Source organism: Leptonotus elevatus, chromosome 13, assembly GCF_054856555.1.
Source record: "Leptonotus elevatus isolate MCC_2025b chromosome 13, RoL_Lele_1.0, whole genome shotgun sequence".
Taxonomy (NCBI): domain Eukaryota; kingdom Metazoa; phylum Chordata; class Actinopteri; order Syngnathiformes; family Syngnathidae; genus Leptonotus; species Leptonotus elevatus.
This window is the reverse complement of record NC_141251.1, coordinates 5,780,060-5,806,295: the sequence shown is the minus strand read 5'-3', so window position 1 is coordinate 5,806,295 and position 26,236 is coordinate 5,780,060. Positions and strand designations below refer to the sequence as shown.

Below are 26,236 nucleotides of genomic sequence, written 5' to 3'. Positions count from 1 at the left end.
TTGTGCTCGAAGCAGGATGTTGACGTTTTTCCCGAAGTGTGTACATAATAGTGGGGCTGAAGACTTGCAACTTGACTTAGACTCGTCCACTAAAGACTCAAGACTTCATGCATGCCAGATCCACCACACCAGCATCTATCGAAACTCAGGCACAATCTGCTGCTTCCTCTGGTCGTTGAATCGGTGGAGGCTTGTGTCTGTGGATCTCACTCTGCTTCGTCTGTCCTTCCTTCCTTTCCTCAGTCTCTCCTTTGGTCTCTTGAGGTCTCCCTGATTTGTTGGAATTTAGATGTTTCTGGGGTTGGTGAAGGACTCCGGTGGGTGGTGTCTGGTGGGTGCTGGATTTCACTTTCCTTTCTTTTCTTTGATCCTTCCTCGGGTCTCCTGACGGCCTCACGACTCTGGCTGGATTCTGAAGTGTTCGATTTAGGTGAACGGTATGGGATTTTTTAATAGGTTTTATGTGAACTAATAAATACACACTCACACGCACGCACATACACACCCACATACACACCCACATACAAAATAAAAATTCATAAAAAATAAAAATAAAAAAGAGAGCAATGATGATGATATGTCAAATCGGTAAAATTACCTCCAGAAGAAAAAAAACCCTCTTCTTTTGTGACTCGTGAACATTACAAGTCTCAATTTCTCTCCTTAATCTATTCCTCTCTCTCGCCCTACCTTTGCATGTGCCCGAGCAACATCTATTGTTAATGATGTAGAGTAGACAAATGTGACAAACCCTGAACAACAGACTGCTGCAGCGCTGCCGTTTGTTATAGCTTTTGCATTTAAAAACTTGATCTTTTACCCAGACTCATGGTCAGGGATTGAGACTTGACTTGGAATTATGAGTCCAAGTCTTAAGACTTGATTTGGACTTGGAACCTAAAGACTTGAGACTTGACTTGTGGGTCAAAGACTTGAGACTTGACTTGGAACCTAAAGACTTGGACTTGACTTCGAATTATGGGTCAAAGTCTTGAGACTTGACGTGGAATCTAAAGACTTGGACTTGTGGGTCAAATACTTGAGGCATAACTTGGACTTGGAACCTCAAGACTTGGACTTGAATTGGACTTATGGGTCAAATACTTGAGACTTGACTTGGAACCTAAATATTTGACTTGGACTTGTGGGTCTAAGACTTGAGACTTGACTTGGACATAGAACATAAGACTTGGACTTGTGGGGCCATGACTTGGGACTTGACTTGGACTTGTGAGTCAAAGACTTGACACTTGACTTGGAACCTATAGACTTGGACTTTGTAACGCTCGCGGGCCAACCGGCCATGGATAGCGCAGCGGGTCAGCAAAAAAACGTGAGCAACAAAAGGATTGGCAGTCCACAGATTCATGATTCAAACAATGGGCTCGGCGCCACCACGCGTTACAATGACTGTAGCTTCCACGGCATCAAAATAAAACATTCACCAAAAAAAAGAAGTGCTACACATGCACACAAAAAACAAAGAAGCGCCACCCTGTGGAGCGGTGCCACACTGCCGATTGTTACAACTTGTGGGTCAAAGACTTGAGACTTAACTTGGCCTTAGTGAATTGTGCCCATGTCTGCAGTGTTCCCTTGCTACTTCGCGGTTAGAATATTGCGACTGCGCTATTTTGCAGGTTTTCCTGTTATTTTTCATCCTAAGTCAGACCAGTCAAAAATGTCCTTTTCTTTAGGCGACATTCATTTTAATAAAAGGGAGACCGTCAACATTAGAGCTCTTTGCTCCCAAAATCGTCGTTCCCCCATCGTGGTTGCGTTTGGAAATACGCTCCGAGCGCACTGCACACTCAGACTGTTCGGAAAAACTTACAACGTTGCTCAAATGTGACTTTAAGTTATTCATTGCATCCCGAAATACAGAGCCAAGTACAAGCAGTACAAGGAGAGTAAACAGTTGCGTTCAGAAATCAGTGGCAGCGGAGTACACTCTGCCCCTGACAGCCTTGGGCAGAATCCTGTGCCGCATTGTTGCCAAAGGTACAATCCTGGTGGGCTAATGAGCCCTTTAGTGCAGTAAATCCCTGGCGTGGAAACCGAAAGCAAGTTGCCATGACTATGGTTCTCTACCTCTTTACTTCCGGCGGAAGTTTCTAAGAGAACACTATAGTCAGATAACAAAAAAAAAAAATGCTTTCCACATACTGCTTAACCACTCCTTAATGCTACTTTATACATATGACCGCATCCCTGTTACAATTTGGTGCTCCGTTATTGGCCTTCCAAGTGCCAAGCCTGTCCCCGTCGATGCACGTCTGTCGCGTGTAACGAGGCAGATTCATTGGGGGGGGGAAGTGGTGCACGGTGTTCCCCCCGACTGCTGCACTTAAGGTCGATCACGCTGTCATCACGGGCGAGCCGATTCACGCTCTGTCAGTTTTCCCGGCGGGAGAATTAGCTCTACCTGCTGTGAACTTGCCGGGGGAAACTTGGGGGAAGGTTTAACAGACAGTAAAGTTTCAACAAGCTGGAACAAGCGTGACGTTGGAAACACTGACGCGCTGTGATTGCGGATCGTGATGGTAGGAATTTCCATCAAATTCATTCGGTTGGAAGAGTTACAATGGATTTGTTCTTTTTTTTTTTTTATGCCAATTGTTCAAGCAAAGTTGAAAGCAGAAAATTTCACAACTGGGGCTTGTGTTGCTTCTTCTGGGATGTCCTCACTAATTTAATATTAATAATATATATATATATGTAATATTAATATTCATTGTGCTAGTAGTGGGAGGAGCTACGGCGAGGATCTGCAAGCACTGAGACACGAATGATTTAGTGATGATTTTTGAAAGATCTCCATTAGGATTGCTAAGGGATCAACAATTTCTAGTAAATCTTCGTGGAAAGTTTCTGGTGAATTTCCAAGTCAATTTAAGATGGCGGTTTAAAAAATCCTAAACTATAAACTTTCCAAGGGAATTTATTGGAATTAACTGACATTTTGGGGTAATTTAATTGAAAGGGATCTCATTCAAGCATAAATATAAGATTTTATGTTTGATTAAAAATCACAGAGTTTAGCAACACTAAGCTAGTCCCGGAAGATACTGGAATCACCAAAAACGCTGCCAAAACAATAAAAAGGTATTAGACTGGTCATTATGGCTATGCATCTCTCCTCAAAAGACGATTCTCGATACATAGTGTGTACAATACTGTTCAAGTATGTAAGGATTTAAAAAATAACAGTGGTAGGGATGTTTGATACTACTTTTTTTAGACCGATACAGATACCATACTCAAATCTTTAGTACTCACTATACCGATAACAAGTACCGATACCATTAGTACTTATGATTCATAAAATTTCCCCCAAAACAATGACAGATAATTAAAAAAAAAAGACATATATATCCCAACTATAGCAAATTTCGAAAAAACGAAAAACCCACATTACAAATATAATGTAGAGTGTATAAGAGCTATAATTAGCATCTGCGAGGGCCATAAACGGCACCGTTCTATTTTTTTAGCACCGCATTAAGCGAGGCAATTAAACACGGCAAAGTTACGTGAGCCTCAAACATATATAAACCTTAAATATAGGTGATATTACTCACAAGACAAGAGTACTTATTTTCAGTCACGCACACCGAAATGGCGCTACGGAGACACACAGGACACGAACGAGATACTGTAGAACAAAACGTTTGTTTCCCACAGTCCGTCTGACAATTCCTGACCCAAAAAATGGCCACAAGAGCGGGGGTTGTCAAGTGGACTTAAACCCCATCGAGCATGCATTTAACCTGCTAACTGAACGGCGTATACCCCCCTCCAAAACAAATAACTGAAAACTGTTGTGGTGAAAGCTGCACAAGCAGGAGAAGTATTAAGAAGATTGAAGCGGAACTAATAACTGTAGGTTTATCCCAAACTGCCAGCGTCTTCTCTCTGTTCGGTGAGCTTCAAACTCAAAGTGACAGCCTGCTGAAAGGAGAAGAGGTGTTTGTGTGTTTCCCAAGCATTATTGTGACGAGACTCAAACGGGGGGGAAAAAAATAAATAAATAAATCTTTTCTCTCCTCCAGGTTGGCAGGCAATAAGGCTTGACAGAAGATGCGACGGGGCCGCTGGTTTATCAGATGGCTGGCGACAGGAATGGTCATCCTGTCTTGGCTAAACGCCGTCCGGGGCCTCGACACCGACGGTAAGAGCAGAATATCTCGTCAAAGAGCGGCCGGGCTGTTTTGCCAGAATGAAAAAGATGATTATTGCTGTGTGACATCCTTTGACATTATATTGTATGAGCAAGTATGAAGGGCCACATTGAAAAAGTGAAAGTAGTCATCCTCTCGAGACCCGCTGCGGGTTCATTGCGGATTGTCATTAAATATTTGTTAATGACACCGCTCCAACAACAAAAGAGGAAACCTGAGTGCGTGGGAACACATAATCACATTACTGATGATGGCGTCGATGGGGGAGAACTTGTGCGGTCACTGTTGAATCGTTTTAAAATCGATTATCCTATCAACCACAAGGTGGTTGTTGTTGTTTTTTGCCACAAACCTAGACTTTGTGACATTACAGAAAATGACAAATAGGCGAGTAACTGAGGAAATAATATTTTTTTTTTTATCTGAAAATAGGTGAAACAGCAAATGCCAGTTTCTGAATATTCATGAATGTATCACAATTACATTCTTGTCCTATTACCGAGACTACAATTGCCGTACTATGATTGTTTTGAAATATTACAAATTCTCTTGAAATTACAATTAACAATATCTTCTTCTTATGTTTATAACTTAAAGACAACTTATAACTTTAAGTTATAAGTAACTTTATAGTAAAATTATTGACATTTTTCTTGTACTATTACAGTTGTTCTTCAGGTTCAGTTTTATTTTGCATTTATTGTCACACTGGAAAAACTTTGCTCTCACACAATTGACTTTTTTTTCTCATTTTGTGAAACGTCTTATAGCATTGACTTGTCTTATTTTCAGAGGTGGCAAATCCAGGTCTAGAAAGTCAAAACCGTGCCACGGTTTGGCTTTATCCCCTGGTGCTAGCTAGTTAGCTAGCTAGCTCCCTAGCAGGTAAACAAGCACCATGGCTAGCCTCAGGTGCTAGCTAGCTTGCTCCCTAGCAGGTAAACGAGCACAATGGGAGCTCGCTAGCTAGCTCAGGTCCAGAAAGTAAAAACCTGCCACAGTTTGGCTTTAGCCCCAGGTGCTAGCTAGCTAGCTCCCTAGCAGGTAAACAAGCACCATGGGAGCTAGCTAGGGAGCTAGCTAGCTAGTACCTGGGGCTAAAGCCAAAATGTGGCAGGGTTTTTACTTTCTGGACTTGGATTTTCCACCTCTGCCTATTTTTTGTAATATAACATGTTGTCATATTATGATGACGTGTGATTGTGACATTTACTGTACTTTCGTAGCTTTATTCTCTCTCTCTTACCTTTTTCTCTACTGTCAGAGTTTTTTTTTCTCATCTTCTCGATAATGACTTCAGTCTTGTAATTGTGTGCAGTGCAAGTGTATTAGCGGCATACGTGGGTGTTTAATTGTGTTTCAGCAGCCGTTTCATGCTTTTCGTGTTGCCTGACAGGAAACTCGAGAGCATATGCAAATGACGAAAACTTCTTTGGCAATTTGGCTTCACTGGTATACAATATTATTATTATGCGAGGGAAGCAACTTGATACATACTGCCAAAAGGGCCCCCACTATTCAACGTCAGGCAGTTTTTGCCCATGTGAGTCTTTAGTTCCACACAGGGATGATATAGGTTTAAGCAGGGATGGATTTGATTTTCACCTGGCCTCAACACGACGACTTCTCACTCGTAAATCTCCTTCCTTGGCCCACCTCGAGGCACCTTTAGCCTTTAGCTCATGCCAGCATGATTGGAATTGAATATAGGGCGCTGATGGGCTTCAGCATGGTTGAATCACTGAATTTGATATACATTTTTTATTTTAATTTTTGAATTTTTAATTTTAATTTTTAATTTCTAATTTTTAATTTTTAATTTTTAATTTTTAATTTTTAATTTTTAATTTTTAATTTTTAATTTTTAATTTTTAATTTTTAATTTTTAATTTTTAATTTTTAATTTTGTTTGGTTTCCACCCATTGCCAAAATATAGCACAATAAAACATTTCTTACATTTCAGACATTTTTATTGTTTTGTCATGTAGAGCTGGGCGATATTGAGAGAAAGGAAAGTTTTCTGTCACGATATACGCCATTTTATATCATGATAACAATGACACACATATTTTCAGTTATAACACACTGACTTCTTACCTTCTGTCACTTTATTTTAAAGGGATATTAAACAGACTGGTATCAAATAAGAAATGCATCCAGTAGTGCTGCTATATAAAATTATTATTATTATTAAGTAAACAGACAAGGCAAAGTAATTTATACTGTATAGATTTTTGCACAAATGTAATGGCAACCTAAATAAGAGGAATAAAAAAAAAATATGTTTTTTATTTATTTAAAAAAAAAGGGAAGTATTATATTTGTATGTATTATATTCAATTTACTATATCCAATCTTCCGCCCGTATATTGAATGGTTATCAGCATTTTCCATATTAAAAAAACCTAATACTAAAATTAATAAAAACAAAACTTAAAATTATCTTTTTTCGAAACTACTGCAAGCTAACAAACCTGCTCTTAAAACTGAATTTAAAAAACTAAAATCAAACAGAAATAAAATGAGCTATAATGAAAATCCAAATCTATTTCTGTTTCTCTACAATCTACACTTTGTTCCTTGTGTACTTCTGTCTGGCCTGTGGCTGACCATGAACTACAATACTAATTTAAGCAGGAAAATCCTTCCAAAAGGCCACCGTAACCTTTAATCAAGATTCATCTGAGCTAATCTAAAAGACCAAAAGAATCGCGCGTTCAATCGCTCTCCTCGTCGCTACCTCGTTTCATGTTTCATTAGTAATCTTTTCCTCTCGTGAAACACCCCCTTCATGTTCTCGTTTTGACTTTGCTGCTGTAATCTCATTCCGAGAGTATTCCTGACATGCTAAAACCCTGCCTTGCGCCTCTTGTACGCCCATTGATGCTAACACGAGGGCAGGCGACCGCTCGTTCGATTGGTCACGGAAGGTCAAACGTCAATCCGGAAGCGCCGTGGCCAGATGTAAAGCGCCCATACATCACCCCCTAAATCCCTCCTGACGCTTAATCCGCATGCAAACACACATCGGATTTACGTGTTTATGAGTGTGTAGGGTTTGGATTAGTCGCTCGCTATTCCTATGGACACTCCTGCCATGTGACCGCCATGCCGCCATCCTCTCTCCCCCACAATTCATTCTGACCCACAATGGTTGTCTATTTTGGGGATTTTCTGATTAGAGGCCAGATGTGCCGCCTGTGTCTGGCTATAGCAGCCTTTGGAAAAAGAGGGAGCGTTGGATTGACAGCGGATGGGGTTTAATCTGTCCGCCAGTGGTTTGTAATCGGGCTCCGGGGCAGTACAGGACCGGAGGATGACGGGGGTGCTGAGCTTGCGGTTTTTTTTTTTTGTAGAATTTGGCCATGCTTGGAACTTCTCGGTATGCGATCGTGTGTGGACTATGATTGCAAACCTTAATTTCCAAGACAGGCGAAGGTGGTGTCTAAAGTTGAAGGCAAACAAATCCTCTCGTGTTCTTCTACGGACATGGGATGGCGACGGGCGACCACACTTTAAATGTCCCCTTTATTAATTAAAACAAAAATAAAAATCAACTTTTTTTCTTTTTCTCTCCAAATGCAAAGTATCTTTCAAAACACGCTGCTAAACATTCAAGATATGTTTACCACGAAAATGGGAGAAAATAGGGTTAAAAAAAAATCTTGGAAAAATCCCAAATATGAAAAACATTTTTGGGGATTAATTGATTAATTTTCCCAAAAATGTATTTATTTATTCATGATTTTCTTACAACCCCAAATCAAAAAATGCTTGTAAACATTCAATGTTTATTTTCACAAAAAAACAGGGGGGAAATACAATTCTGGAAAAAAAACATGAAAAAACTGGAAAAAAAAAGATGCTCCCCATAACCACACTCTGGATGGATGGCCCATGGATTAAAAAAAATATATATATATATTTATTTTTAGACCTCCCCCTTCCACCAACATCTTCAAAATATTGAGAAAATTTCAATTCCACAAAAATAGGGGAAAATAAGGACAAAAAATCCCAGAAAAAAAAATCCAAAATATGAAAAAATACACTCTAAAAAAGAGAAAGAAATCTGTGAATATGCGAATCTTTAAATCCATGCCATCTGTAGTTTTAAGCTGCAATATCACCAATCAACACTAAATGTCAGATATGTTTTAGTTGCACTTAAATTGATCCTTATGCTACGATGTAAATAGGCCTATATATTTTTTATTTATTTTTGCGGCTTTGTAATGATATGCAGGACAAACATTACTTTAATAATATTAACGTTTCAAGTTAGTTAGATTTTTGTGAAAAAATTTACAAAATGAGTTCTTGCACATATTGTTGGTTTCTTGCTCAGAAGTTTTGTCATTGAATAGTCATTTTTATGCAAAACAGCCCTTTGCAATGAAAAAAAAGAAAAGAGTTTGTGGTTATTTTGTTGTGTGCTTTTTGCTAGGATCTTTTATACATGCATTTTAAAATGTATTATCAAAAATGAAATATGTTAAGAGCACATATTTTGCACATATTTTGTCCATTTTTAAAATAGCATTTCTGTTAGGAAGTTTGTGGTCCTATGAGCCCCCCCCCCCCCCCCCCCGAGTAGCACCGATGTCAAATTGTTGCCCCTCGTTGCTAACAGATCTGTTACGATACAGCAGGAATTAATGTGTATCTCAATGTGTCTGATGTTGGAATCAATAGTTCCAAACGCCCTCTTCCGCCTCCTCCCTGTCGCTTCTGACACATCCTCTAAATCTGACCCTTTCGAATAAGCACCTACGGGCAATTACGGTGAGAAGCCACGGGGTGACTCGCCGTGTAATGATCGGCGAGCAGCGAGACAGAGAGACGGAGAGCCTTCATTGTATCATCGGAGACGGCATGCAAAAAGAAACCACGCAGCGCCGTCTGCCTGCGCATCGATCCGTGCAATTTTGCTCCGGAGTGAGATAGCGGCGAATGATTTGATGCCTCCACTTTGCACTTTCGCTTTGAGATCTGCCGTTGCTCACAAACAAAAACGAGAGGATTCCAACAGACTCGATACGAGAGCAGCGTCGTGTTAATAGCACCAGGAAACGCCAATAATGCCATTAGGAGGTATTCGTACAACAATGTGCTCATTATTGTAGTTTGCAGTAACGTAAAACTGCAATACATCCTATTGAGCTGTTTTTAATACAGTGTTGCCTTGAGATACGAGCACAAAGACAGTTTGTCATACTCTCTGTCCTGTAACATAATTTCTGACTGCCGATGTAAAGTACCTTGTTATTGTGGACTCCTCAAAACATTACATTCATTTTCCAAGGTTGTGATTGAACTGAATGCGTGAGAAAGTTTTGAAGGACACTGCCAACGGCTAACCTACCTGAGATCTTTGGGTCGTATGGTTGCTGTAAACCCAGAAGAAAGTTTGAGTACGAACAAAGTACATACAGAATGTGGTTCACGAGTCTTTCTGTACTTTGCCATAAAAAGGAAACGAAAAATGAGACCTACTAGTAACTCTGTCCTGGGGGCAGCCTATATAGTAAAGGTGGAGTACTCGTATATGACCCCTGAGGCACACCACAAATAAAATATTTCAACATAATGACAAAACTCAACGCAGATGATGATTTGCTGGTGTCAGACTGCCATAGTATAGCACCAACTACTGGCAAGGAGGACTTACATGATGTTAGATTTTGGTAAGAGGTCAATTTAATATTAAATTAAATATTCAATTAAATGTAATAATAGCAAAGGTACATTTATTTCAAATTATTTATGTAAATGTGAAGTCAGTGTCTTGCTCAAGGATACTTCAACATGGTCACAAGGGCTGAGGATCGAACCCACAACCTGACGGCCACTCTACCACTGAGCCATGCCACCCCGTTTTCGTGAAGCCAGGGCTGGAACTGCCTACACGACAAACCATTTTTGCCGAGACTCCATTTACAAAAGGCCAAACCTGAACTAGAATACCGCAGGCCGTACCTTAAACATGCCAGAAATGGAGACGCTGGGTAACAACAAGGCTTTCATAAATCAACTTGGATTTAACCAAACATGTCAAAACATCATGCAGTGGATTTACAATGCTTTTCATCGGTATATTGGAAGGCGCATTCACTCTACAGTATACATAAATTACACTTGCATAAAGATAATCCCATAATTCCGCAGCACAGAATAAAACCTAAACAAACAATGTTTAATTTGCCCTAATGGGCGGCCATTAGCGATGATTGGTCGTCAGAGCAACTGCCAGCCTTCATCCCGACCCTTCGACCCCTTTAATGCAGGCGCCAAGTGGTTTCACCTGCCAAATAGAGGGCAGCCACGGCGAACACAAATCTCCACCTGCCTTGATGAAGGAAAATGTCATAAAGAACGACATTAATCCAGCAAATTGCCAACGGTGGAGAGTAAAGAGTTCAAGTTGTGCCTTCTGATTCTTGGCTCTGCACAAACTCACCAGACGAGAAGCTAATCAGTCTCCTATCAAAGGCGTCATCTTGCCAAACAATATCTACCTTCTGTTGTCATTACGCCTCCTGATATGGGGAAGAGAATAATGCAAATGTGTCTGCTGCGATAAAACTTTGTGTGTCTGCATTTAAACGATCATCTGTCTCATTTGTCCGTTTGTTTTTGTTTTGTTTTTAACAGTCAGTAGGTGCCAATGTTGAAGAAACCTGATAAAGTGGTCAGGTTGTCTTCCACAGTTTAAAAACAGTCTGTGTACGTGTACAGTCTTTGTTGTCACTAGTAGGACATGCTACATTGACAACTGCATGCTACTAGTACTACTTATCAGAGGTGGAAAATCCAAGTCCAGAAAGTCAAAACCCTGCCACAGTTTGGCTTTAGCCCCAGGTGCTATCTAGCTAGCTCCCTAGCAGGTAAACGAGCACCATGGGAGCTAGCTAGCTAGCTCAGGTCCAGAAAGTAAAAACCCTGCCACAGTATGGCTTTAGCCCCAGGTGCTAGCTAGCTAGCTAGCTCCCTAGCAGGTAATCGAGCACCATGGCTAGCCCCAGGTGCTAGTTAGCTTGCTCCCTAGCAGGTAAACGGGCACCATGGGAACTAGCTAGGGAGCTAGCTAGCTAGCTAGCACCTGGGGCTAAAGCCAAACAGTGGCAGGGTTTTTACTTTCTGGATCTGGATTTGCCACCTCTGCTACTTATGAACTGTAATATTCTACTAGTTGACATCTAGCGCTTCAATAGTAGTACTAGTAGTATGTAGACGTAATCGAGTGCACAGTTGGCCTCTCTAGTAACATGCAGTTGTTCTATTAGTATACCAACGTTGTCCTACTAGTGTACAGAAATTTTAGTCATTAAAAATATTACAACTAGTAAGACAGTTATTCTACTAGTGCGCTCTATAACTGAATTGTGCTAAATTGTCTTTGTGAGCACCTTTAGCCTGGACCTGTGTAAGCAGCAAAAAAAAAAAAAGTGAGGCGCCCATTCAAAGATCTATTGTATTTTCACTTGGGGAGGCAGCACTTCATCACCAAGTCAACAAATTAGTTTTCAATTTGTGCAGCGGATACGATGTCAAAAAATAAAACCTCCCATCGACAACTTAGTCAAGTATTTGCAGTTATCAGACGCTAACGGTGGTCGCTAACGCTAAACCGTGCCAACTCTGCAGCTCTGCTTACCTTTTGGCTGTGACATGTATAGTAACTGAGTACTTGACGGCCCGACAAAGCATTTAGAAATTGCATTTATTAACTCTTTTCCCACCAAAAACATAAATTGATGTTAAGGACACGCCCACAAAGTAACGCCAATAACATCAATTGACGTCAACTACGTTTTTTTCTCTCTGGTTTGTGTAAATCAAAAACATCCACTAACTATGGCCAGCAGATGGCAGCACTGTGTCAATTTTTTTTTTTTTTTTTTTTTTTTTTAAGAGCTCAGTATTGTTCATTCGGAAATGTCATCATCATTGCTCTTTTTTTTTTTTTTTTTTTTAAATATATATATATATATATATATATACACATATATACATACATATATACATATATACATACATACATACATACATTTTTTTTTTTTTTGTGTGTGTGGGTGAGTATGTGTGTGTGCGTGCGTGCGTGCGTGCGTGCGTGTGTTTGTTAGCTCACCAGAAAAAAAATCTCATACCGTTCACCTAAATCGAACACCAGGAGACCCGAGGGGACCGAAGAAAACCAAGGAAGGTGAAATCCAGCACCGACCAGACACCCCCCACCAGAACTCCTCCCCAGCCCAAGAAACATCCAGACCCCAACAAATCCAAAAAACATAAAATCAGGGAGGCCTCAAGAGACCAACGGAGAGACCGAGAAAAGGAAGGAAGGACAGACGAAGCCGCGTGAGATCCGAGACACCAGCCTCCACCGATTCAATAACCTGAGGAGGAAACAGATTGTGTCTGAGTTTCGGTAGATGCTGGTGTGGTGGATCTGGCATGCATGAAAATCTCCACCAAAGAGGGGAGCCGTCGACCCCCGCCGGAACTGTGTCAATTTTTAATGGGCTCCCGTGTATCAAATGACATGAAAACATGGCGGATCTTTGGAAATAGAACCTTTTGAAGGATGACAGGAATGATCAAAGTGTTTGTCACATTAAATCTAATTCACAGAGCGTCACTAAACAAAAAATATTAGTGTCAAAGTCAAAAGCTTGTTTTCACCAAATTTTTGCTTGGTGTCACTCAAGTTACCTATTTTGGTTTTAAATGGTGATTACTAAAGAACGGAATAAAGTAGAATCATAATTTTTTTTTAATGAAAAAATGGAATCCATTCTTTCATATGGTATCCACCATGTTTACGTAGTCATAGCACACAATATTCTGTTTGACTTGAAAGATGAGTGAAAATGCTCAAAATGGCTGGCACTGTTTAGCAGTAAAATAGTTAATATTTTAAAGTATAAATATACTAAAAACTACGATTCCAAAGCAGTTTAACATAATTTCAAACTCATTTTACAAAGTTATCCTTAATAATAACTGTTCACACGTAATAATCATATCCGTACGTGAGATGCTAATTCACAGGTTAGCTAGTCAGCGCTAGTAGCGCTATGCTCCCACATCACTCACCGGGCCAGCTTTGCTTTGTAAAACCATACACACTCAGTCACTGATACTACAGTAGAATGTGAGGAATGTGAATTCTGGTGGACAAAATAACACCTGCACCTCAATTACCTGACGGGATAATCGGGAGAAAATATTTAAAAATATTTGATAGCTGCAGCCGTACTTGTTGTTTAATTCCACTGGCAGGCACTGCAGAGACCCAACTATTTGCAAATTTTATTTTTATTATGATTCGGATTTAACTTCAGTCCTAAAAGTACAATTAAAAAAGACAAATGGAGTGTACCTGGAACAACATGAGTACTTAGCAGTATGATGCTAAGATTACAAAGCCTCCCCCCCCCCGGCCTCAATATAACACACATTGCTTGTTTGCTTTGACCCGCCATCTGCCCATGAGCAAGCCAGTGCCTGGCACACATTGTGTACCACTGGAGCCTGTCTGGATCTCCTCTGCCAGGCCCCGTCTGTCTGGACCCTTCCCACTTCCATCCCTGCAATTTCCTCGTAGTCCAACAGGGAAATTAAAATTACAATTATCTCCCACCTGCTACTGTAAGGATTAGTCCTATCGTTAACCTCCACCCTTGACATCTTATTAATTGCATCTTGTCGTCATGCCTTTCCGCTAAGAAATATTTCCTCTTGGCGTGTTGATATATTCATATGCAAGGTTAGGTGTGTTTACGGCTGCATATGGACGTTTATGGCTGTTTGCTGCATATGTTGAGTTTGGGACTTTGGCCATTCTTTTCTCTGTCTCACAATTCGATAAAAATAATTTCTTAACCCTCAGGCTTTGTTCGAGTCTAATAACCTTTCAGGTTTTTTGTGGCCAAAAAAGTGACGATTTTTTACGGCATAAACATCACTTGTTAGTAAAAATATCCATTCATTTTTCCAATTTTTTTGCACAATGCGAAGGTTGTAAAACGACTAACAAAATAACTTTTTTTCTATTCTCAATGCCACTTTTTTTTTTTTTTTTTGCTAATAGTACAGTTTTTCTACAAAATTGCATCATTCATTTGCTTCATTGGAGTGCCGTAAGCTATTAAAAGTCTTTTTTGGAATCCACGAATATTGCAATAAAATCGTTCCATTGACCATAAAATTATGAATATATATATATATATATATATACACACACATTTCCTCCTAAACATTTTTTTTATTTTGCCTCTAGAATTAAATCAACTTTACCCTTTGAGTCTGGATTTCAAGTGGTCAACATGGAGCCAAAACTTTGATCAAAAGACTTGATTATTGATATATTTCAAAATCAAACATTCCTACCTTTAGGAAATGTCATTCCATTTTCATTAATATACCCCCCCCCCACCCCCCAAAAAAACAATCGAAGCAAGGTGGTCACCATTGGCTAACAAAGTGCCCAGAAGGTTAATGAACTATAGATGTTTGCAATCCTTTTTTTGTTTTGTTTTTGTTTTTGCATGGCTGTGCATGATTGATTGAAACGATGCCCCTTCCCGGACCGTATCGCTTGTTAACTTTGCTGTCCTTTAACTTCTGCACCCCCGTGGGGGAAAGAGTTTGATTTATCGGTTGCTTAAAAAGGTTATTTTTTTTCCAGTTGAAGCCACAGGAAAGAGCAGGCAATTGGAGGAAGAGGAAAGTTTTAGTTGAGGATAAAAACAACAACTAAATGTCACTGAGTAGAACTCATCTTTCCACTGCCTTGTTGTACTGGATGTGGTTCAAAAGACTGCCTTGTGAGAGATTCACTCGTTTTCTGTTTAAACTTATTCCACAATGTAGTGTCTTACACACTCATTCTGTGGAGTAAACATAGGCCATAACGGTTTTACTCTAAGCAACCAATCAGAGGACGGAAAAAATGATATCATGTGAAATCCAACATCCACGTGAAGCGGTGCAGGCAATTAAACAAAATAATTATTTACGTGCACACCATTAATGGTAATGCCTATCTTTACAACCCAATAATATTTAAACCAAATTCTTAAGGTTCTAGATACCGGTCTCCCCCCCCCCCCCCCTTCTTTTTTATGACGATATGAATTATGCACCATCCTCTTATCGAATGGCATGGTCCTGGAGGGAAATATATTTTCCCATTTGAATTCAAGGATTCTATAAATTTATTGCTCACATCCATTTTATGTTATGTGAGAAACGCTGCCATTATTTTCTCAGTAAAGTGTTACAATTCCAAGGGTGCAAATTACTCACATGTTCACTCATGTTTACATTTGCAACTTTTAACACTCATTTCCCCGCTAAACCTCACCATTACCAATAAAACATCAACATATTTTTTTGAAGAGTAAAATTATTTCGCCTTTTATTAGTTTGCACACACGGCAGAATAATTTTCTCCTGAAAAATCCGCAACTCTAAAAATTCTTATGCAGGATGTGTATGTGCGCGTGTATATGAAGTCTTATAATTTGAAGCTGAGCCAAATTACTGCCCTTGGCGGAATTCTGTGCTCTACTGATTGACACTCAAGCCACGGTGGTGAATACAAATGCACACAGCGGTGTAGGCTATAATGTAACATCGCGTCTTCAAGTATTGACTGTGTGATCATTTTAGTGAGCAACGAAGTCCGTAAAAGCACCACAAATTATTATAAACTGGGATTTTAGCTTGCTAATGTAGCCGGGCGATGTTCTCGATTTACCGGTCGATCTACGTTCCTACACCTCCCGCATACAAGCGGACCGAAATGAGTTGCCTCCGCAGGGTCTCCGGGCTCTCCCTTAGAGATAGGGTGAGAAGCTCGGTCATCCCGGAGGGACTCGGGGTCGAGCCGCTACTCCTCCACATTGAGAGGAGCCGGTTGAGGTGGCTCGGGCATTTGGTTCGGATGCCTACTGAACCCCTCCCTGGAGAAGGGTTCTGGGTATGTCCCACCGGCGGGAGGCCCCGGGGACGACCCAGGGCACGCTGGAGAGACCATGTCTCTTGGCCGGCCTTGGGTGCGCCTTGGGATCCCGCCAGAGGAGCTGGTTGAAGTGGCTGGGGAGAGTGAAGCCTGGGTTTCCCTCCTAAAGCTGCTCCTCCTGCGACCCGACCCTGGATAAGCGGAGGTAAATGGATAGATGGATGGAATTTGAGCTCTCATGCATATGCAAATAAAACATGAGAGGTTGTCCTGTCTGACACATAAATAGTAAAGTGGTCATCCTAGCTTAGCTTATCCTGTTAGCTACATGTCAGAGTTACAGATAGATACATTGCTTGCTAGCTAGCTGATTAGCTACATCAATAGTCTGTTAAAGTTAGCATATATATTTAATCCCATCCATCCATCCATCCATTTTCTGTACCGCTTGTCCTCACAAGGGTCGCGGGGGTTGCTGGAGCCTATCCCAGCTGGCATTTTAAAAATGAATTTTTAGAATGAATGATTACATATTGTTATTTCATGTAGACTGCATCAATATTTCCTACTTTGCACTGCACAAAACTGTAAAACAAGAATGTTAGCGCTCATGCTAATGCATAACAAATACTATTCAAGCCACCATTCATACTCATACATTCTCGGCCACATCAACACAGTTTTGAAACTTGTTCTCAGAGGAAAATAATCACTTAATGCCTTGAGTCGGATTATTTGATACGTGGGTGTGAATGTGATTTTTGTTTGATGTCGGTGATTGTCTGTAATGTTTGTTGATGGGCTTACAATCAAATTCACATTCACATTAACTGCTTATTATATGCAGATTTGAAGAACTATCTCGTTTATGCCATGTTTCAAGTGCGATTGCTTTCACGTGAACTTTTCTCAAGTTGTATAACTCCTTCACTCCTCACATTTACGCTCTCTCACTTAGTCTGCTTCACACGGTTTGTTCTCAGCACTCATTTGCATACTGAAGTTTTGATGCAGCCTCTTGTTTATTCCTCAGCCTGCACCGCCCGTTATCTACTTAGTCGGTCCAATTTGCACCTATTACGGGAGACTCGCGCTTCCGCTTTCATTTTCCCGCAGGTGGGAGCAGGTTGGCAAATTATTTTTTGGAACCTGAGGTAAGGAGCGGTGAATGCACTTGAGGAATTAGCCGTGCGGGTTTGAAGCCATGATAGTGGAGCGAGTGCGCTAAAGCAGAATTTAGATTCACTTAATCAATCGTGCATGAACAATAACATATTAGACTGTGTTTCATTGCTAAGCGCCATCCGCCGACAGCGCGGCCCGGCTCTTGATTAAAATGGCGCCGCATGCATTTTTCATGCGACGGCGCCGCACGCTCTCGCACCTGCGACAGGTGCGCGGCAGCAGGTTGGTGTGAAACCTTAGACTGTGACTCTTAACGCGGTGTCGCTGACTGCCTCGGCCTCTCTGATGACACACCGTCATGTAAGAGGAGACCGTCGCGCGGCGTGCTGCAAGGGGTTCGATATCTTGAAATGCACGGGATGCTCAAAAAATGTACGGTATCGTTTTTTTTGTTTTTGGCAGCATGGTGAAATAGTGGTTGTGGCTGTTTGAGAGGCTGTGGGTTCGAATCTCAGACTCCTCTAAAAAGCTTTAGAATTGCCTTTAGATGCCACAAGGTTGCGTCAAAGCACTTTTTTTTGTCTGAATGAAAGTTCAGCAACATACTATACGTTGTTCTAAATGATCTCAACTAACTTGACATCATTCCTCGACACAAGATTCCATGAGAGGGTGTCAAAGTAAAAGTTTTGATTGTATTGATATAGTGAGCACATACACACACACTCGAGCTGCTGTCAGTCACAGCTCACACCCATCTCTCACACACTACAATATCCACAGCATTTTCAGTACATTTTATGCTCGAAGTTATTTTTTTCCCCTTTAAATTCATTTACAATATGTGCAAAATATAAATTAAAAAAATTACATAAAAAAAAAGTTCAAATTTGCTTAAAAGTGTATGGGAAGTGTTCTCGCTGTCATCGGGTTCAGTGTATACAGTTGAGGGTGTACCTAACCCAGCCTTGAATTATTATCCGACGAGCAAAAAGTTTCCCTGCACGCAAAACAGCTCCCACTTCGTCTTTTTCTTTGTTACCTCCGTTCAACAGCAACATAAAATACTGAGTAAGCTTCAGTGTTTAAATTGATTCACGTTCATAACGCGGCCTCCATCTTGCGCGGTGTTAATAACAGCCTGGCAGCAGGAGTAAATGTGTCCCCATAATGCATTTCTCCGATGTCTCGCCTCTTTTTTTCGGTGCTTTAATAACTGCTCATCTTTATAATGATCTTTTTTCCCCCTCAAATGTTTCATGCTATTTTTTCATGCTTCTTGCTCTGCTTCTCTCTGGCTCCACTAACCTCTTCAGACTGGCAATACGAGGGTAAGAGGGCTGTTGTTTTAGTTTTCTCCCTGTGTAACCCCCCCCCCCCCACACACACACACACACTCCCCCATTGAAAGACAACCTTCCCCCTTTCATCGGCTTACCTCCCCGCCGCCCCATCTGGCGGCCTCTCTCATTACCTGCGTCCCGTGAGCTCGCCGCATCTCGCCCGGCGTGACCTCCATCTGCATTTTTGCCGCCCTTCTTGTACGCTGTCACTGTCACGCTGTTCACCATGTCACCTGCTGTATAAAAAAAGATCTGTCACCTGTTTTGTTCTCACCTTACTCCAATTAGTGTGTCTGTTTAGTCTTTTTTTAATAAATATATGTACAGTTGAACCTCCCACGTTGAATACAATCCAGTCCAGGATGTTGGTTAATACATTTTCCTTATAGGAAATAACGAAAATATAGTGCGCCCATGTTTATCGCGGGGATATATTCCAGACCTAGCACGATGGATAAAAATCCACGAACTAGAGGGACCATATAAAAACATTTTTAAAATTGATCATCCCCTCCAAAAAGCTTTTGTCATGTAGGAAGTGAGTGGTTGAGGGATGGTGGACTCAAATGCGGGGAAGCAAGGCAATGAGACAGGAATGAAGTGCAATATGAGGAACTTTAATGAAACATGTGGAGAAAGGGGAGCAGACAGTCATGACTGGCCGGGACGCGAGCGTACTGGTCGCTGGGACTGGGTGGGACGCGAGCGTACTGGTCGCTGGGACTGGGCGGGACGCGAGCGGACTGGTCGCTGCGACTGGGCGGGCGCGAGTGGACTGGTCGCCACGACTGGACGTGGAGCGGGCGGACTGGTCGCCGCGACTGGACGTGGAGCGGGCGGACTGGTCGCCGTGACTGGCCGTGGGGCGGGCGGACTGGTCGCCGCGACTGGACGGGGCCGGGCGGACTGGTCGCCGTGACTGGACGTGGAGTGGGCGGACTGGTCGCCGCGACTGGACGTGGGCGGGCGGACTGGTCGCCGTGACTGGGCGTGGGGCGGGCGGACTGGTCGCCGCGACTGGACGTGGGCGGGCGGACTGGTCGCCATGACTGGATTATAAAGAGAACATTTCGGTTGAATTCCAAATATCACGACATACTGTGGAGGTTCTACTGTATTACCACCATACTGTACATACTGTATATACAACACAATGTCGTGAGAATTTAGTAGGATTTACCAAAGCTAATTCATTGTGATGATGTGAAAACCAGCATTTTTGTCCCTTTGTGCGTATTTGGAAAGCACTGCAGTAATTTCTGGACTACAAGGCGCACCTGACTATAAGCCGCGTTAGCTAAATTTAGGGAATACTTCACATATAAGCCGCACCGACTGTAAGCCGCAGGCGTTTTAATGTTACCGCATCGGGTTCCCGCTACTTTCTTTTCCACAATGATGACGCAAATTGTCTCGCTCTCATTTTGCCTCTCCTACTGTATTTAGGCGCTCTTGCACTTCCTTTATAGTGCGCCCACTTGTGATCAGATGGATAAGCCGCACCTTTGTATTAGCCGCAGGGTCGAATGCAAGTGAAAGAAGTAGCGGCTTTTAGTCCAGAAATTACTGTAGTTATGTTTTTTTTTCTTTTCAAATGCTATATACTGTTTCTTAATCTGACTTACTCCTGTCTTGACAGAATGTAAGCTGTCCCGGCCCGGCCCCCCCGCGACTATAGTAACCATCGATGAGGAGAGCCCCAACGGTACGTAACAAACATTTCCACCAAGCAATATAGTTGGGTTCATCTGGGTACGGTTTGGAACGCCCAATCCTGATTGTTTCCTTGCTTGCCCACTGCAGTTGGCATCGGAGAAGCTAGTGTGTTAATGTGTTTAGTATAAAAATAGCTAGTAATTTGTTATTTTTGTCATTTTAATAAGCTACTTTTGTTTTCTTGGCTTTGCCTTTGAATGTCTTCAGCTGTTGTGTTTGCAGATGTTATCAGGTGTCGTGCTTGTAATTTTGTGAATCATATTGAGTTATCGTATGTATGAAATGTGTTGTATAAATTAGTGATAGACCAACATGGTTATCTCAAGGCCGATACCGATTATTAGTAGTCAAGGAGACCGATAACCGATATTTCAAGCCGATATTAATTTGCAGTAAAAGAGAAAATATACAAAAACAAAACCTTTTCTTACAATTTTAAACATATAAAGAATTGACAGCTTTGTTTAAAAATTATAACAAAAAATTATAAGAAAAATGTGTTACTTAAAAATTAAGTAAATAGTTCCCTAAAGTTTTCTACTGTAAATAGTTTTCCACAATTTCATCATAATTTCTTAATTTTATTTTATGTGTTTTTTTAAATAAAAAGAAAAAGTGTAGGTAGCTCCCAGTGTCAGCATCATTTTTTTTATACAGCGGAAATTAAAATAAATCCATAAATGCAAAGTTCCCTTTATCTCACTGAGTGGCAAATGCATGCAAATATAGCTAAGTTGGGGTTTTCGTTAGGGTTCGTAAAATGCTTGAAAAGATCTTTGCAAACTGAAAAATTGTCTGAATATGTTTGAAATGATGTCTGTGAACATCTCACAAATCCTGATGAAAACCCTCAATTTGCTACTGAGCATTCCCCGCTCAGTGAGATACCGACTTTATCGGCCTTCAGATTCATAAAATGACGATATTTGTCAACAAGTCAAATATCGGCACCGATAATCGGTCCGGCCGATAATCGGTCTATCCCTAATATAAATAAATATTCAAATCTGCCGTGCGACTTCTGTATCGCTACCTGACACACGTTCCGGCGATCATGCGCGCATGTTCTCTGGCGTCATATGTACCCAACGCGTTGATGCTTGGGGGCAGACATGACACACTTGAGTTTCTCCTCTATCACGTCAGCCATCAGCCATTCTTCAGATAGCGAGCCGTCTGTGTGCAGCTGATGAGTGTGTCACCGCGTGATGGATCGCTAATGTGTGCTCTTGGGAGGAGGAGCTGATGTCTAAATGGCACAGGTGTGTGTGTCCCCTAAAGGTATTATCTTAATCAGGGGGGGGGTGGGGTTGAGACAAGGAAGCCTGTTTTGACATTTCAGATTCAAGTAACTCATAATTATGCGAATGCTGAAGCGTATTCGCCACATTTTTTTTTAGCCGTGAAACAACTCCCACATAGTACTTCCGATTTACACAGTTCAAATTCCTTGCTTCAAAAATTATTATTTTTATTATTATATTATTAAAGGTATTTATCGTTAAATGTCAACTTTTCCCCATTCATTTTCAATGGGACTGAACTTTTTCTAAGTCCCACTTTCCACACCCACTTTCTCATTACCAGCTGTCTGATACTGCTCAGTGGCACATTTGGTAAATTGCCTTGTAACCAGGAGCTCGCGGGTTTGAATCCCACCTCCAACTGCACATTGCAAACCAACTGACTATCATAAGGCTGGTTTACGTGGAGCCATTTATTCCGATTAGAATGAATCCGAACGGCCGAACGGAATGAAAATGCTCCATAGAAACACAGGGGTGGTATATTCCTTTCGCCAATCCGAACGAACGTCATGTATACACTTGTTTTGATCAAGATGTTGCTTCAATAAAAGTGTTAACGCTATCGCAACTACAGTGCTAAATGACGAATAAACTCCATCTTGATAAATCACGTGATTGATGTCCGTGCATCCCGCGGCATATAAACGGCAGATCGGAATGGATCACGTCACATGTAAACAGGTGACCATCTTCATTGGAATGACTAAAAAGTCTCCATGTAAACCCGGCTATAGTTCCACTTTTTCAGCTAAAATAATGGAGGGTACTGCATGCCTAGGTGGCGCTATTGAGTGATTTATTTATTTATTTATTTATTTTATTCTTACATTGGATATCATGAGTTCCATTTTTCCATCTAAATGAATGGAGGGTACTTTCAGATAACACTTTTCCATATAAATTTCAATTTGCTTTAAAAATTCACGCCTCTCGGGTTCAGGTGTTCTTTTTATTCATTTATCTTTCAACTACAATTAATACTTTGTAAATGTCACATAATTTATCTTTCAATTGACTTTGTAAGCATTTAGCTATTAGCATTTAGCTATTAGCTATTAGCTATTAGCTATTAGCATTTAGCTATTAGCATTTAGCTATTAACATTTAGCTATTAGCATTTATCTATTAGCATTTAGCTATTAGCATTTAGCTATTAGCATTTAGCTATTAGCATTTAGATATTAGCATTTAGCTATTAGCATTCAGCTTTCAGCATTCCCGTGCAATTTCTGCAGAAATTGCACTTAGTCTATTTGTGCTTGGGAAATCGACTGTCTTAAGGGTCAAGCATGATAGCAATATAAGTTACAGCTGTAATTGTGAGTTTGGATCAGCGCTTGGAGGACAGATGAGCCCACGCCCAAAAGCCCTGCTGACACAACGTGCGTGTGTGCGTGCGTGCGTGCGTGCGTGCGTGCGTGGGCTTTGCGCTAATCCCCCGCTCATAAAGTGTTCATTTACCTGGGAGAAGACTCCCTTCAGGCTGCGGCGTCCCTTTATATTCATTTGCGAGCGTGATGAAACCACCCGCCGTTCGCCCTCGCCGCAATGGAATGTAAAACAGAGCAAGCCGGTGCTATTGACCAAAGTCATTATCCGTCTAAATGTCTTTCATCCCGTCTTTGCCGTCGCACCGAAAGTGGCGCACAATAAGAGTTGGTTCGTTCCTTGTGTGGGCCTTTCCTAAACATTGATTTTAATATGGCCATAAAAAGGAAGGCAAACACAATCACCTGAGTGTAATTACTGTAATCCCGCTGGTGGGACGCATTGGTTTGAATTTGCACACTCTGATTTTTTATTATTATTTTTTTCTGTCGGTGCAAAACTTAAGACGAGATATGATACAATTGTTTGGGGAGTGATTGTTGATAGCACTTGAACCCGTTGCAGTCCTAGTTCAAATTTACTGTCAAGGTAAGCCTATAAAGTATATCGAGTAAATAACCCATAAAGTAGTGCTGTCACTCGAATATTTTTAGAATTGCTTAATCTATCAATTATTCAATTGATTAATCAACTAATCTGATTCATTTTAATTTTGCATTAAAGTGTATTATTAAAGCATTTTTTCCCCGATTACTGTGTGTAACCAGTGATTGGTGTTTATTTTGTACTTTGTATTTGTATAGTGATTAAAAAAAAAAAAAAGAAGGGGGGGGGGGGTTGTTATGTTACCGGTTCGGTTGTTGCTTTCCAAAGTAAAAACAGATGTTTGCAAATGTCTTATTTTGATTAAACACAGAAGATAATCAGTCTTCGGTCATGAAGGACTGCAGAAATCTGTGAAAAATTACTGTTTATATGCTGAAATCAGAGGATTTGGGCAATTAAAAAAATGGCTCTGAACGATTACTGGATTATTAAAATAGTTGTCGATAAATTTGATAATCAATTATTTGTCGATTAATCGATTGATTTTGACAGCTCTACTATAAAGTTCAATATGATATAGTTTTCATTATTATAAATATATTACAAATCAGGGCACCACTGTGCAATTTTTGCTATTTTCACCTCCATATTTAGTTGAAAATGTAGTTAAGAGTTTGATTAAACTAATATTTATAAATAAGCCCTAAAAATGTGTCATTTAAAATGGAAAAGTTTCCTTTTAAAATAAATTCCCATGCTTACCTTCCATTTACAGGAGTCGTTTTTTTGTTGTTGTTACATGTCTAACATTTATCAAAATAATACCCTTCTTTTTTTTTTAACCGAGCTAAAATAAGCCCGTTTTGGGTCTCATGCGATTGAGCCACTGCTCACCCCCCAGCCACTGTCGCTTGATCAGTGTTGCTTTTTGCCCCTGAGTGTAAAAAGGCAAAATGCAAATTGGGGCGCATCCACTGAAGATAAGTAAAATCGTTGATTTGTATTTTCACTCGTGGAGGCAGCACTTCATCACTAAACTGCCAAGTTAGGCAAAAAACTCAAAACTTCCTAACATTCAAGTATGTGTCTGATAACTTTACATTTTTACTTCAACTAATTATTTTAGAAAGTGTCGTTTGGCAGCTATCACTTGAAAGCCGAGCAGTTAAGTCATGGGTGGAGAAATCGGAAAAAAACTTTACATAATAAGCCCATTTTTAAGAAAACCTGAACAACCGATTTTAGTCCTAGCATGCATTTTTCATTTTCTGCTTTCTGGTTCTGTCCTTAAAATAAATAAACATGCACTCTGACTCCCCTGGGCACTTCACAGAATACATTTGACTTTACTCCGAGAAACAAGTCAAGCGAAGTTTGTTGTTCACTTCCACCTGTCAGAGCACTTAAGTTAGTTTATTTTTATTTTTATCAACAGTTGTCTGTGATGAAATTCTGTTTGATTCTTTCAAAAAACAGCAACAAAGTTTGACACACGCCTTTGAGAAGTGAGACATTTTCTTGTTCTTTTTCCCCCTCTAACTTTTTTGTTTTGTTTTATTGCTTGTTTTGATCCAGGGTGTTTTTTTTTTTTCTTTCTACTTCAGAGAAATTCTTGAGTAGTCACAAGGGAATATAGCTGTCGAGGAGTTCAAATGAAGCATGCTATGTTTAATTTATCTAAGCCTCCTCCGCTTCAGGTGAGCACATAAAGCCTGACTGCCTTCTATAGGTTCCTTTTGTTTATTCGGCCCACCAGATGAATTTGAAGCGGTTAATTAGATTGGAGATTTAACGGATAAGAGCTGTGGATGTCAGCAGTGGGAGTGTCTGGATGAAATGTATCATCCGCTTGATGCAAAGCGCAAGTTAGCGTCGCTATCAGCGCGAGAGCACTTTCTCCCGGCTTTTATCTTGTCTTGGCAAATTTGTGATTTGTACCAACTGTTGCCTGGAGTGTACACGCACGCTCACATATAGGAAACGAGTAATAATCGCTGCCAAAGGCCTTTATTCAAGAGAAGTCAATTTAGTGCTCTTTTTTATTTGCTGTATGTGCCAGGATGGATTCACTGTGCTGATAAATGAGTGCATCGTGAAAAGGGGAACACCTACTAGAACAAACACTTAAGTCCTGGGCAGGCTGTGTTTCCTCACATTTATTGAGCCAAGGCATCCATTTTACATTTGAAAAATCACATAGTAAACCACCAAACATAATGTCCCCGAAATATGAACTAGAAAATGCAATTTCTGTAGAGATTGCGTGTGAAGGCTGTGGAATGATTTGGAATGATATTGAATGGCATGGAATGCTGCAGAATGACCTGGAAAGAGCTGAACAGTTGAAAGTTAGAACGGTTTAAATCGGTGAATGAATGAAGAAATTATAGCAGAAAAAAAGGGGTAGATTATGAAGAATCTACTAATTAAAATTAATCTGATTAATCGATTAAATAATCAATAGAAAAGTGAAATGGAACAGTTGAATGTTTTGAATGTCACTTTGAAAATGATATAAATGTGAAATGTTGAATCTTTCACTAGGAATGAACGGGGGGAAATTAAGGTACAAAATCGGGAATTGTGGGTAAGGTGTGAATATTTGGAATACAAAAAATGGAACCTCGAATGGCATGAATATTTGGAATGACAAGAATCGGATGAATTATGTGGAAGTAGATAGATGCCAAAAAATGGGCGGAATAATAATAATAATG

At 40.6% G+C, this 26,236-nt stretch overlaps 1 protein-coding gene across 3 annotated transcripts in view; it reads left to right on the top strand.

Moving 5' to 3' along the window:
• LOC147163577 (protocadherin-15-like) overlaps positions 1 to 26,236 on the top strand; it is a 230,833-nt gene that overhangs the window by 71,587 nt on the left and 133,010 nt on the right. For 2 of the 3 annotated variants that reach the window (XM_086092793.1, XM_086092791.1), the window contains 3 exons: positions 4,053 to 4,171; positions 18,595 to 18,609; positions 20,261 to 20,326. In XM_086092793.1, coding sequence (XP_085948919.1) covers positions 4,081 to 4,171; positions 18,595 to 18,609; positions 20,261 to 20,326 — 172 coding nt within the window. In that variant the 5' untranslated portion in view covers positions 4,053 to 4,080. The remainder of the gene's footprint in view (positions 1 to 4,052; positions 4,172 to 18,594; positions 18,610 to 20,260; positions 20,327 to 26,236) is intronic. The other variant, XM_086092792.1, reaches the window with a different exon arrangement.